This window comes from Centruroides sculpturatus, unplaced genomic scaffold, assembly GCF_000671375.1.
Source record: "Centruroides sculpturatus isolate CEXI.00-Female unplaced genomic scaffold, Cexi_2.0 scaffold502, whole genome shotgun sequence".
Taxonomy (NCBI): Eukaryota; Metazoa; Arthropoda; class Arachnida; order Scorpiones; family Buthidae; genus Centruroides; species Centruroides sculpturatus.
The window spans coordinates 352,377-365,845 of record NW_019384630.1 but is presented as its reverse complement, the minus strand read 5'-3'; the positions used below and the strand labels follow the sequence as shown (position 1 = coordinate 365,845).

The following is a 13,469-nucleotide window of genomic DNA, read 5'->3' as shown; positions in this document are numbered from 1 at the left end:
AGACTGTATTAAAGTAAATAATGACAGTTTTTCGAGAAATGTTTTATTATAAACACCATAATCTTATTTTTGTTAATAATTAGCGTATATATATATATATTTGAACATCTCTAATACAGTTTCACAACACCAAAAGTCTCTTGCACTCCTTTCGGAGGTGCCTGCATTCCAGATTAAAAATTTACTAATTTAATTCAATATAAAAGTTGGATAATAATAATTTTGATAATGGAACTTGTTTTCAAGCAAGATGATAGACAAGTTGTTACAGGTAGACTGTCATTAGTCTATCTGCCCATTTCCTCTTAATATTCTATTACCTCTCATTGGTGTTGTACAAATAACTGTCTTGTATTTTTTTTCCACACATGTTTAAAGATGTCAGATTGAAGACATTGGTCTTGTGACTATTTTGCTACATTTATAGAACTATAATGTATTTTTCCTTGCTTATAACAAATTAAATAAAATGATTATAGTGATATAAACAAAAAAAAATTAAGTTTGTGCCTCGTTGATTAATAAATGTATAGAAGTGGATCTTGTAGCTACTAAAGATAAGATTACCAAAAATTCAACTTATTTTGAACAGTTTATCATAAAAGAGTTGTTTAAAATAAAAAATCGATGTGTTGTTAAAGTTTTGGTGTGTATCTTGTAGTAAATGATAACATGGCAGTGGCTTGTTTTGCTATTTCTGGGATTACTAGTATTAATAATTTGCGGTATGTGTCTATATCTATATATATACCAGGTGTATAAGCTTAAATCCGCTGTTTGCTAATAGATGGCGTAAGCGATCTATTAGCAAACAGCGGATTAAGTTACCATGACGACGCCATATTGTTTTTTGATGATTTTGATGTCTGTCAACATTAATCAGTGCACATCATCAGATATTTCATACAACAACATATATTTTTTTTTTTNGATTAATAAATAGTTTTCAATATCTCTTAAAAAATATTTTATTTTCACTCTTATCAATTATATTACAGATTAAGTTCAGTTAATAATAGACAAAAATTCAGATCATAAATATAACATTCATTTGATATTTCTTAGTACTTTCTTTCAGCATTGAGACTTAAAAATGATCAAAACAGCATATTTTTAATCATTTTTCAAAGGTTAACCCTTTAATTATAAATATTTGCCGAGTTACAAGAAGTATGCAGAGTAGAATTTTCACTGTCAAAAAGTGATCTTTTGAAATATTTCAAACAAATAAAACTATTATAAGCTGTGAGTATTAAATACAAATAAAAATAATTAGTTTTTTAAAACATTATAGCTCACGTGAAAATATAGTAAAATAATAATTATTTTTTATAACAAATATCCTTGTTTGACGAGATCAGTGACATAAATACTATTATTTTATAAGTTTATTGTTTATAGATCCTGTAGCAAATACACAAATGAAAACTAGAATACATTATTTATAATAATAACAATAATAATAGAATGCGTGAGATAATATGAATACAAACACGAAAGACGAATGTGAACGTTCTATAACACTTAAAAATTTATAAAATATATGGAGAGAAATCATAATTTCAATGGCTTTAAGTTTTCTTTTTTTTCCAAGAATTATTTAATATAAATAATATATTTATGCATTATATTAAATAATGCATAAATATCAAACTGATTGATTTAGAATATAATAAAGTCGATAATTAAAATATTATTTAATCTTTCAGCTATTTCTCGAGTTGGATTCTTGAGTGGAAAACCAGAGAAAATAAATAGGATAAAGAATCAGTTATATGTGGATAACATCTTCCCATGTTTTCTGTTTATAAAATTTCATATCTAGAATTTTTTAATGCTGAAAATTTTTCAAAATATTTTATTTTTATATCATAAATATTGTACTGTATTTACTTAATGCTTCTTCATGCTTTACGTAATAAAATATAATAAACATACTAAACGTTGAAGATGACTATTTTAAAAGGCAATGTGAAGCAATAAAAATAAAATAAGAGAAAATATTTTCTTATGAATGATTTAATCTGAAAATTATTATATAGACAGTATATATATTTTAATTTTTTTCAATACTTTGGACACATTTGTGTAACTGGTCGGTGAAAAAGTGTATTTATCTACTCTAATGCAATCTTTACTGTTTAATTTTCTTTTAGTAGTCTATTAAATTAACATTAAAATGACTTTTTATGTCGTAGAAGATCTAAACGTGTGTAAACTTTTTAATGCGTTTGAATGTGATTTCTGCGATTAATGTAAGAATGGAAATTCCGTAACCGATAGACAATATAAGGAATGGCGCTTTTAGCGTATATAAATTAAGGGGCTCGAAATCAATTTCGTGATCAAATTTTTCTCTTTTTGTTTTAATTCTATAAAATTCATCTTCGTAAAATTTTGGAATTATACCTGTTTGTTGTATTCGAGTCATTCTGTAAAGTGATAACATTATATGAGTAATATGTAAACATTAAAATGCTCAGGGCTGTCGAGAGCTTGTATGGAGCACGGGGATAGAGCGGGTTCCTTTTGCTAATTTAAAAAAATAAATAAATGAAATACGTAGAATGTTTTTTTTTGTCAATAAAATATATTAATATTAATAAAATTCAGTCTTAAAAAATCATATTTTTGTTAATAAAAATAACATTAATTTATAGGTGTAAGAACCACTATGGACCCTACGTTTTCTCTGAGCTCAGGGAAAATTCTCAGCTCTCCTCCTCTCGATCGCCCTGAAAATACTAATATAAAAATTTGTTGTTCTAAAACTTATAAATACTTACAAATTTTGGAATTCCTTTCTGAAAGGAAAATTGTTGTGAAAAATGCAGGCTGAATAACTTGTCAAGAGTGAATCTTTCGATATTGAAAACTTTTCTTCTCCAAGTTCCATTATTATAGGTTTAATATAAGTATCGTAAGAGAAAAAAGCATAATTTCTTTTTAATACATTTTCTATTGCATCCATCTGATTTTGAACTATATTTTCTTCCACACTTAACATGGATTCTCTGAAAATCTGTTCTAATTCCCCATTAGAATTCTGAAAAATTTTAAGGACTAATTTGCATTAAAGTTGTAAAATAATAATTCGAAATTTTATTTCGAATTATTATTTTCCAACTTAACACTTGAAACTATTTTTACCATTATAATATCTCGAATGCTGTATGTTTGGACAGTACCACATGTATAAGTTCCTTTCTGTATGGCTCTAGCTAGTTGTGCATATGTGGATATAACTGATTTGCTGCCTGGAATTGAAAGATATGAAAGAATAGCTCCGCCATAAGAAGAAGTCAATATAAAAGTTGCGACGATCCAAAGTATCAATACAACTTTTGGTGCACATCCCGGAAACCTGCTTACACTTTCATCTACAAAGGTTATTACGACAATAAGTTAAATATAATCAAACAATAGCACTTTTGTAAATAGATTAAATTAAATATTATAAAACTATGTTTTAAAATTTAAAGTTCTTACGTTGCATTAAAATACATCGTAAAAGAAACCAAAATATCTTGAGAAGATTTGGTGTTGGTTTCTTCGATAGTTTTTCTCCTGCTTTTAGGATTCCTTTAATAATCGGAGTTAAAAGGAACAAACTTAGGACTATTATGAACCACACCTATAATAAAATTAATTTGTATAATCAATTCATTATAATTATATAAATTCATAAATATAACTATAGATTCTGTCTCTAATCACTTTCGGCGATTTTGTGTCAATAAGTAAGTGACACCAATGGACTTTTATAATATATCTTTAATTCTTTATGTTTTCTATATATTACGTTCAAAACAGCTAAGGAATATTATGAGATTTATATTATTTGGTATCAGTACTATCAATTTTATTTTTAATATACTATACACTCATCGCACCCAGATAGAATTGTCAGATTTAGTGGCGTAACTTCAAGTTAGAAGTACTACAATCTCGAAAACGAACTAGAAATCTTCCAGGCTATGGGTGAAAAACACATAACATCCGTGTTCTCTTAAATGCATTAAACACGATTCCACTCACATCAATTGAATCGGTAAGGGCATTGTCGGTAGCGGGACTTTTCATTACTGAAATATGAATCAGATTGAGTGATCGGAGTATTGACCATCTTTGCTTTTTAAAATCCTATTATAAAAATTTACAATAATATTTTGTATTATGTTTTATTTAAAAAACAAAAATTACCTTCTACCTTAGAAGTTTGATCTAAGTTTATTTTTTTTTTTAATTTTCAACTCAATTCAAAGCATTTTTATTGTTTTTGTTGTATGCAGTTTCTAGCAAAGTTTAATAAATTTTTTTCTATTTGTGAACATTTTTACGTAATTCAAAGGTAATTTTTAATATATATATATATATATATATATCTTACGCAGCATTATTAATATGATTTTGTAGGTTGCAGAACGTATTAATTTATTTTAAAAAATAAAAAATAATTATATCATTTGATTTTGTATATCTTAAAAATAATTTTATCTCGGGATTTCCCGGGATCCCGGGAAACAGTTCACTTTTTTCCCGAAATCCCGGGACAAGCAAAACACCGGGAAATGAGAAACCCTAGTCTAAATGTTTTATTTTGTATATTCAAAACACTATTTTGATTTGTTTGGATTCAAATTTAGTTAAATTCGTGTATTCGAAAAGGAGTTGAGGTTTGAATAAAAGAAAAGTTTAGAGTGATTCGTTGATGTTTTTCATTCATTTCTTATCAGCCAACTAAGTACTTCCGAGTTAGATTGAAATTTTCCAGTAACAGAATTCTGTCAGTTGAATCCCAATTACCTCAGTAACTTTAATTTGATCGAGTCATGAGATATATTGTAACTCGCTGATTATTTTTTATCTATTAATAATACTCGTCTATTATTGTGTATAAATCTTTTTAACAAAATATTATCTCATTAAATTTATTTAAATAAAAATAATATTTATTTTCGAATACAATAGCAAATAGATATATAGGCTTATAATTTTGAACATATTTTCTAATTTAAAATTTATTTCTAGATTTTTATATACGTACAATAGTTTTCGTTGCATTCAAAATTCACTCTACACGAGAGTTAAAAATGAATTCGGAATTAATAAAACATTAATTTTATTTTGTCAACAACATCGACAATGATTGTCAATACATCCTTTAACTAGACCTAGACTTCATTGTAAAACTAAAAATCTATTGTTTGAAAATATTCTATTATTGTGAAATAATAGAATAATTCTTTTTATCTTTTTATCATTGAAAACAAAATGTAAAAATATTTTATTATTCAGAACTAAAAAAAAATTAGTAGCATTATGTTTAGTAGATAATAATATACAGTATAAATAAATATTACATTTCAATAGATTTCTATGAATATGCAGCGAGATTCTACGAAATATTGGATGTGATTCGTAGTCTTGCTGCATTGATTCAATGGCGTGACTACTATTAAGAGCAGATAAAAGATACTTAATGGGCCAATGACATAAGACATCAAGATCAGGTCTCGGACACTGTTTCTATGGAACAATATAAATATGAAAATGTTTGTTTGTTTGTTTTGTTAAGTTATGGCAATACAACACTTGGGCGATCTGTCTAGGAGGGATGCCTTCCGTGAGGTCTTTTTTAAGAGTAACTGGCCCTAATTACAGACGTGCAGAAAACCCGCAAAATTCCACGTAGCCTGTCTGTCCGGATGAGGCGCGAACCCACGATCGAACTCCCAGTGTTCAGGAAACGGAACCGTTGGCCACTGGTGGGCCAAATATGAGAATGTTTTTAATTATAAAGTATAGGAAAAATATTAAAAGTTTTTGTGTTCTGACTATGAACGATTATTTTAAATAAGCGTATACCAATGGTATCAAACTCACGGGCCACCAAATATAGTTTTAGAGAGTTTGCGGGCCGTAGACAAAAGATCAACAACAAAAAAAAAATCTTTCGTGAATATTCGAAAATAACTCAATTAAATTTTACATTTAATCAAATTATTTTCGATTGTTTCTTCTTTAACGAATTTTACAGAAATTAAAAAAAAATACTAGCATATAAGTTATTATTTCTACGTATTATTATGAAATGTTACAACAAAATTTAAAGTTAGAAAAATTTTAAAAAAAATTAATATTTTTTTACTAGAAACTTGGCATCTTCTGGCATAAACAATTTTATCAATATAGGGTGTCATTTTTGCGATAATGATGTTTTTAATATAGATGTTAAATGCACAATTGTTAATCTCGCCTTATATGAACTCTTATTAGTCTTTAAAATAACGAACTAGAATATACTACATAGAGTGACTGTGACCTTAAATACAGCGTTCTTGGTGGCAACGACGGGAACTAGCGACCGCCATTTTACTTTAAGTCAAAACATTGAAATCTGTACCACGTGTTGCGCAGTTTTGTCTCTTTAGAATCTATTTTTCTCATCTAAATCTAGATTGTTTTGTTTGATCATAGATTTGAGATTTAGGCAATCAAATAAGTGATATAAATTTGTTTTATTTCGAATTTAACTATTTTCTATATTTTATTTAATTATTATAAAGAAGATAAGATCAGAGTTTAAAGTGGTCAGTGTAGTACTTAACACTCAATATAACAATATTTTTATGATTAAGTACGAGCCAGGTCTTGAAGAGCTTTACTCTCAGCCATATGATTGTTTATTTATAGTGTACTCAGGTCAGTATGATCTGTACCATACTCATTACGTTGTTCATTTTTTTTCGGACTGTATTTTTTTCTTTTGTAGAATATAAGTATTATTCTTGTGTTTTTATTATAGTTTGTTTGTGAAAATTTCGGTTTCAACTGTGAAAATATATACAATGAAAAAGTACATTTTGACCTTTGTCATGTTATGAACTACATTGTTGAAGTTAAAACCCTTCTAAGAGGAAATAAGAAGCTAATAATTGTGGGAAATGGAAGAAGTGGTGCATTTACCTATCAAAAATAGACCAAGAAAACACGACAGTAAGTGAAACAGACTGATATTTAGAAACTGAATCATTAGGATGTGTACAAATTGTGCACTATATGCATCATTCTGGATAACAAAAGTATATTAGCACGAACTAACCTTTTGTTTCTTGTGTTGTAGACAACAACACTAAAGCCGTGAGCCTGAAGAAGGATTGGAAAATTACCATTGTTAAGTAGGCGAAATAAAATGGACTGTTTTAATCTCGGTCTCTGTTAATTGCGTATAATTAAGAAAGACGTGATAAATACCACTAGTCTCACTACTGGAAGAAGAAACCTTTATAACTTGGGTATAATTTTGGTTATATTTTTAATTATTATCAAATGGCAAAAAGCTTAATCTTGAGAGTATTGATGAGTTTTATAAAAAAATTGTAAATGTTAATAACGAATAACATCTTATTCGTATAATATCATGTATCATTCCCGACCTCTCTCGAGACACATGACACACGACACCCCTCTATCGCCCAATCCCTTTAACCTTTAACCACCAAAATTTAATAGCATCAATGCTATTTATACACAAGCTATCATGCCAAATTTCGTTTCTTATAGACGCCAACACACACATACAGTGATACAGTGATACAGTGATTGAATAGTAAAGCGTACCAAAAGGTATTGCCTTGGTGAAGAGTAGAGGTGAGAGGGAGAGGAGGAAGTAGGGGTGAGGATGGGGAAAAGTTAGGAAAAGAGGAGAGGGTCGCGTGAGCGCTTACTCCGGTTTGTTTTTTTTTTAAGCGAACAATAATACAATAATACAAAATTACAAAAATATAAGGTTACATGCAGTAGGAGGTTCGCGCTTTACAAATCCGTCCGACAAAACATGAGAGAACAACAGTCACCCGTTTGTATTGGCGGGTGGGGGTATATAGTACAGTATGGGGTTACCTGGAGGAAATTAGAGTAGAGTGAGGAAGACCGGCCTTGATAGGCCGAAAAAGGTCCGTTAATTTGTGTTACTTGCCACGTTGAAGTAGATGCTTAATTTGGTTTTAGAAACGAAGGTCTTGAAGGCTTCGAAGAGTTTGTTGTTGTTAACAAGGTCTTTCAGTTGGCATGGCCAAAGAAGTCCTTCAGAGTCTGCTTCATTGCGGAGTGGTCTCCTCTGAGAGTTGTAGTTCGGACAAGTGAAAATGATGTGGAATGGGTCTTCGTCTTCTGGAATCCCGCAGTTGCATTTGGCGTTACCCTTGTTGTGGAACCTGTTGAGGTATGCCCTGAAGTTTCCATGTGCTGTGAGCATCTGGGTCAGGCCGTGGTTGGTATGGAAGACGTGATTGTTCAGCCTTTGGTTGATGTTGGGGATGAAGGCGTACGTGTAGCGACCCGTGGTGCTGTTGTCCCACTCATTTTGCCATTTGTTAATTATAATGGAACGGAGAGAGCTGAGAACAGCCGTGAGTGGTAGGGCCTGATAGTGGATTTTTGAAGTAATGTTAGCGGCTTTTTTGGCTAGGTCATCAGCCCGATCATTTCCGTTAGTGTCTGAGTGGCCCTTGACCCAGTGGAAGTAGATTTGTATATTGTTGTCCCTTAAATGTTTTAGAATCTTGAGGCTGTCGTTGACAATTGGAAGCTTGTGGTTTTCATTTTTAACCTGCCACAAGGCAATCCTGCTGTCGCTGATGATGTTTACTTTGCCGTGTTGAAACCTTTGGGGATGATTGTTTATGTGTTGTAGAGCACGGAGGATGGCCAGGGATTCTGCTTGGTTAATTGAGCAGTGGTCCCTTAGCCTTGCGACAGCTTGCCAGTGGCTGGGGGTGAGGGTATCCGTGAAGTAGACAGCGGCTCCAACAGAGTTGGCAGTTTTGGAACCGTCTGTGTAGAAGTTCTTCCCCTTGGGGGGACTGTCCTGAATGTCGTGAATGATCATGGTTGTGGTTTCCGATGGGTGGGTAAGTTCGTTACTGTTGTTTATATCGATACCATAGTCGTCCACGTCCCTGATGAGATTCTGGATGTCGTTTGGCAGGTTTAGCCTGTTGATTATATTATGGAGCTGCGTTGTTGAGAGCTCTTTTGCATGATATTTGATTATCAGGTTTTTGACATACCGTTGAAGAATTTGAAGGTGGATCGGAGTTAGGCCAGCAATCACTTGGAGGGCGTTCGTAGGGGCAGTTCTATAAGCCTTAGTGATTGCAATTAGAGCTTGCCTTTGGGCAGAAAGCAGCTTGCGTCTGATGTGTATCTTTTGGGCTGAGTAGCCCCAGACCTCACACCCGTAGGTTAACATTGGCTCTATGGCACCCTTGTAGATGAAGGAACTGGTCCTACTGTCTAGTCCCCAGAGGTTTCGTGCGATAACACACACATACATGGAATTTATTTTCCCATTTTTTTTTTTTTGGACTATTTTGGGTTCAGGAGGTGGAGATTTGCAGAATACTCTGAAAGTCAAATTTGGCACGATTCCAATGCTTTCCTTTGTTACGTATACATAACAGCCGAGAAAGTAAAATTAATAATTTTTAGAAATGCATTTAACTTATTGCTACAGTATATTTTGCATTGTTCTTTAACCCTTTAAATAAAGGGTTAAAGAAAGAAATGTCTTGTTATTTACTTTCAAAATTAAAAAAAAACTGAGTAGAGTCATTTTGACTCGCACCATCTCAGTGAAGAGTTAAAATTCTTCCTTTCCTTTGGACACTTACACAACGAGTTAGAATATTTTAACTCGTTGCCTTGACTAAAAGGAAAATGGCGGGTGTGTATTCAATTTTATTTAAACATGGTATCGCTACAGTCACTCTAACGGTTGCTTTAAGACGAAAAATAATTGTTCATATAGATAGTACGGGAACAATGCTGCCACATCATTCAGACAGGAACTCGCCAAAAATAAAAATTTATATGAAACAATAAAATTTTTAGTCACTGACTTGAAAAGGAATTTTCAATATATTAAAAATTTATTTTGTGCTTTTTTAAAATTGTATTTTATTATTTTAGTAACATCGTCCTCAAGCTTCGGGGCACGGCCACATAGACTATCTGGGGCCATATGTGACCAGCGGGTAACAAAAGTTTGTAAAAGTTCGTAACAAAGGCTTGTGTGTTTACTCGAAGATTATACATAAACACATTCTCATTTATTAGTAACCATATAAGTGGCGTAACTGGAAATTTCAGTCGCTTATGCAAAATATGGAGTAGGACCGAGTCCCAACGCATTCACGGTGGTGTAGAAACTTAAAAATTTTTAAACTGTTAGAAAATATTATAGGTAGAAGATATATTAAAAATTTCTTTTGTTGCAAGCAAATTTAATATCGAACAAAAAATGGAAAAACGTTATTTCAAAAGTATAATTCTGGGACGGTTATGGAACGTTTTAGGTTTGTGGAACTATCTTGAAGCAGGCTGAACTGATAAATATTCATATATATATACAATAGCAAGATAGTTGTATTAATTATTAACGCTGATAATATATAAACTATATAAGTAAAACTTACCAACAAAGTGAAAGGTTTTATAAGTGCATATGCTTTATCTATGCCTCCGGGAGCTTTAACAACGAAGATAACTTCTCTGGCTGATATTGTCGGAGAATAATGATGCTTAGGAGAGAACATAGCATTAAACCAATAAAGATATTCCTAAATTTAAAAAGAGAAATGAAATTAATAAACGTAAAACTAAATTTAAGATTAAAAATAATAATAATAATCATATCAGACATGCAAACAAAGAGCAATAAGCTCATTTACAGTATTTAATTTATTTCTTATTTCTTTGACTTTATCGTGATAATAAAGTTAATTTTTAAATAAAAAAATATTTCTAATCTTTAAATTTAAAACATTAAAACACTGTACTACAATAAATTTTAAAAAGTGTTTTTATATAAAGCTAAAAATTAGCAATATTCGTGAATATAATCAGCTATTTTGGTAACCACTAAAAAGAGGTTTATAGACGAATAAACAAATTTGTTATGTCTTTCTAATCCGACATTCGCCAGAGGTCAAAAACCACCCAAAAGGCAATTTTAATTCACAAATCTGTGAGTTCAAATTGTCTTGTGGGTGATCAAAATAAGTAATTTCATAAATACTTTTTTTAAAATAATAAATCTTGAACTTGCAATTCATGATTTATTGTATACAAAAATACATGTGAAATAATCTATTAGACAGGTATAGAAAACGTACCTTCGGTTCTCCATCTTTAAATGTTTTAAGTTTATATCTAAAATACGATTATCATTTATTAATTTCGATATTTAAATATTCATTTTTATAATAATTAAAATATTTTCTATTTTAAATTTAAAATTAATTTATATCTTACATACGTAATATTTAGCTTTTCTTTGATTAATAGCATTAATCTAGAAACTGCCGCTGTTTTCGAGAAAGTAACTTCATTTTCCGTATAATGAGCTTCCACTAAGTGAGAACGCTATGAATGGATTATTTTAACGATAAATTTCTTCATTTATTTAATTATAAATAAAATAATATAAAATTTATTCAAATTCAAAATTGGATAGAAAATTGCAAAAATTAATAATAAAAAAAAATAGAGCTTACATTGCTTCTTTTTTGTACGTAAACTGGTGCTCCGTTCAAATCTTTTTTTAAACGATAATTTGAAAAAACAAATGTTTTACATTTGTTATTTTCACACTGTAATAATATTTTTGAAACATTTTAGATTTATATAATGTACGTTTCATTTTATTAATATGAGTAAAACTGACTGCTCTTATATGGAATATGAGAAACTATGTAAAATGTATAACCATCCAATAATAATCATAACTAGCTCTAGATTTTTTGCCACTTCGAACAAACAAAGATGTTTGCTGCCCCATAATTTTAAAAGCTGGCTCAGAAAAATTATGTAGAAATAATAGTAGAAAATATTTTATATTATTTCTTATTTTCAATTTTATATTTTGAATATTTAATTCTTTACAGACTACAGAGTTTTTCCTAGAGACTCTGGAGCCAAATATTCTTTAGAAAATTTTTGGCTCCAGCTACAGATCTCTTTTCTTTCTTTCTTTTTATTTTTTGGGCTCAATAATAAATTATATATTTAAAAATTCAGAATTTATGGATAATATATTAACGATCAATTTTGAATTTTTAGAAAAATAATAATAATAATAAGAGATATAATTTAAACAAACTCACAAAAGAAAAATCATTTTTATAAATATTAATTTGAGTAGAATTATAGATAGATAAATTTTCTAAAGTGTCATTTTTATAATCTTGAAACTGCAGATTTATTTTGCATTCTTCTAGCTGTTCATCGTAGATCTTCATCTTCCATCCTGTATTGTATAGTTTAGGCAGAATATGTTCAGCTTCTATATTGCAATGCCAAGTATAAAATATAATTAATTCAAGGGAGTCTATTATATTTAATTATATTTAATAAAAATTATCATACTTACTGAATTCACATTCACGTCTATTGGAATATAACAAAATCACATAAATAAAGTCAATCGGTACCATTATTAAGATAAATTACAATTGCTGTAATTATTTAAAAATATTATATTATTATTAGCATGATTATTATGTATGTTTCATATAAATAAATTGGGAAAAAGGGATATTACTTCTAGCGTATATCTTCCTTTAATCCCACGAAAAACTGTTAAAAAAGTCCGTAATATGTCCATAAACACATCGACAAAAATCTTTGAAATTATATAAGAAAGCTTACCTAGAATATTATTAAAGTCTGGATGACACCAGACAATTTTTGCGTATATTTTGCCGTATAACGTGAAATACAGAAATCGCAAGACGAGCGACGAAGTTGCACGAGTTGAAGTTTATTGTTTATCTTTTGAAAATGAATCCAACGAGCATTTATATCTACCATCACGTGATGGTCTACAGTGACTCTTGATAGGATCGATTACGTTTTTTTTATTCTCATACATTAAATTAATTTATTAATTGAAACGGAATTGCAATACTGAAACTGAAAAAGTAATTAAAATATATAAAGAGAAGAAACCACGAAGAATATTAAATCCGAGAATTAATTTAATTGTGCTTGGAAAATCGCACATTCTAAACAGCAAATAAACTAAATAGAATGTTAAGTCCTGTTTTTATTAAATAATAAATATTAATTTTACATTAAAAATGTTGGATTTCTTGTATTTATAGGTGGCATATATCTAATATCATACGAATTTACATTTGCAGATAGTTATTTACAATAGAATGCATCGCTTCTCTATATTAGTTATAAAAAGATTTATATAATAGTCTATGCATTGTATATTGTAGGCATTCTTCTTGCATCTAGTATATATTTGAACTACATGCACATTTGCGTGTAACTTTGCATTTTCATTTTCTTTTGTTATATGAATTATTTCAGTTTCTTTTATAAATGTAGACAATAAACTGTTTTAAATTTTTGGTATAATTATATAAACAAGAGAGATAGTTCTGAAACAAATC

The 13,469-nt window shown here is 29.7% G+C and overlaps 1 protein-coding gene across 1 annotated transcript; it reads right to left on the bottom strand.

Moving 5' to 3' along the window:
- Positions 1-2,012: 2,012 nt before the first annotated feature.
- LOC111625740 (glutamate receptor 3.1-like) lies at positions 2,013-11,646 on the bottom strand. The gene is made up of 8 exons (XM_023368960.1): positions 11,562-11,646; positions 11,324-11,430; positions 11,181-11,217; positions 10,482-10,625; positions 3,490-3,634; positions 3,151-3,380; positions 2,787-3,046; positions 2,013-2,432 (listed from the first exon to the last, which is right to left on the bottom strand). The coding sequence occupies exons 2-8, from the start codon at positions 11,353-11,355 to the stop codon at positions 2,204-2,206; spliced, it is 1,077 nt and encodes a 358-aa protein (XP_023224728.1). The 5' UTR covers positions 11,356-11,430; positions 11,562-11,646; the 3' UTR covers positions 2,013-2,203.
- Positions 11,647-13,469: the final 1,823 nt, after the last annotated feature.

Bases quoted from the DNA above. Each gene is read 5' to 3' on its own strand.
- LOC111625740 (XM_023368960.1), bottom strand. From the start codon at position 11,355: ATGCTATTAATCAAAGAAAAGCTAAATATTAC. The intron at 11,218-11,323 runs GTATGTAAGATA...ATCGTATTTTAG, and splicing joins AAAGAAAAGCTAAATATTAC to ATATAAACTTAAAACATTTA. The intron at 3,047-3,150 runs GTAAAAATAGTT...AAAATTTTTCAG, and splicing joins GCATTCGAGATATTATAATG to AATTCTAATGGGGAATTAGA.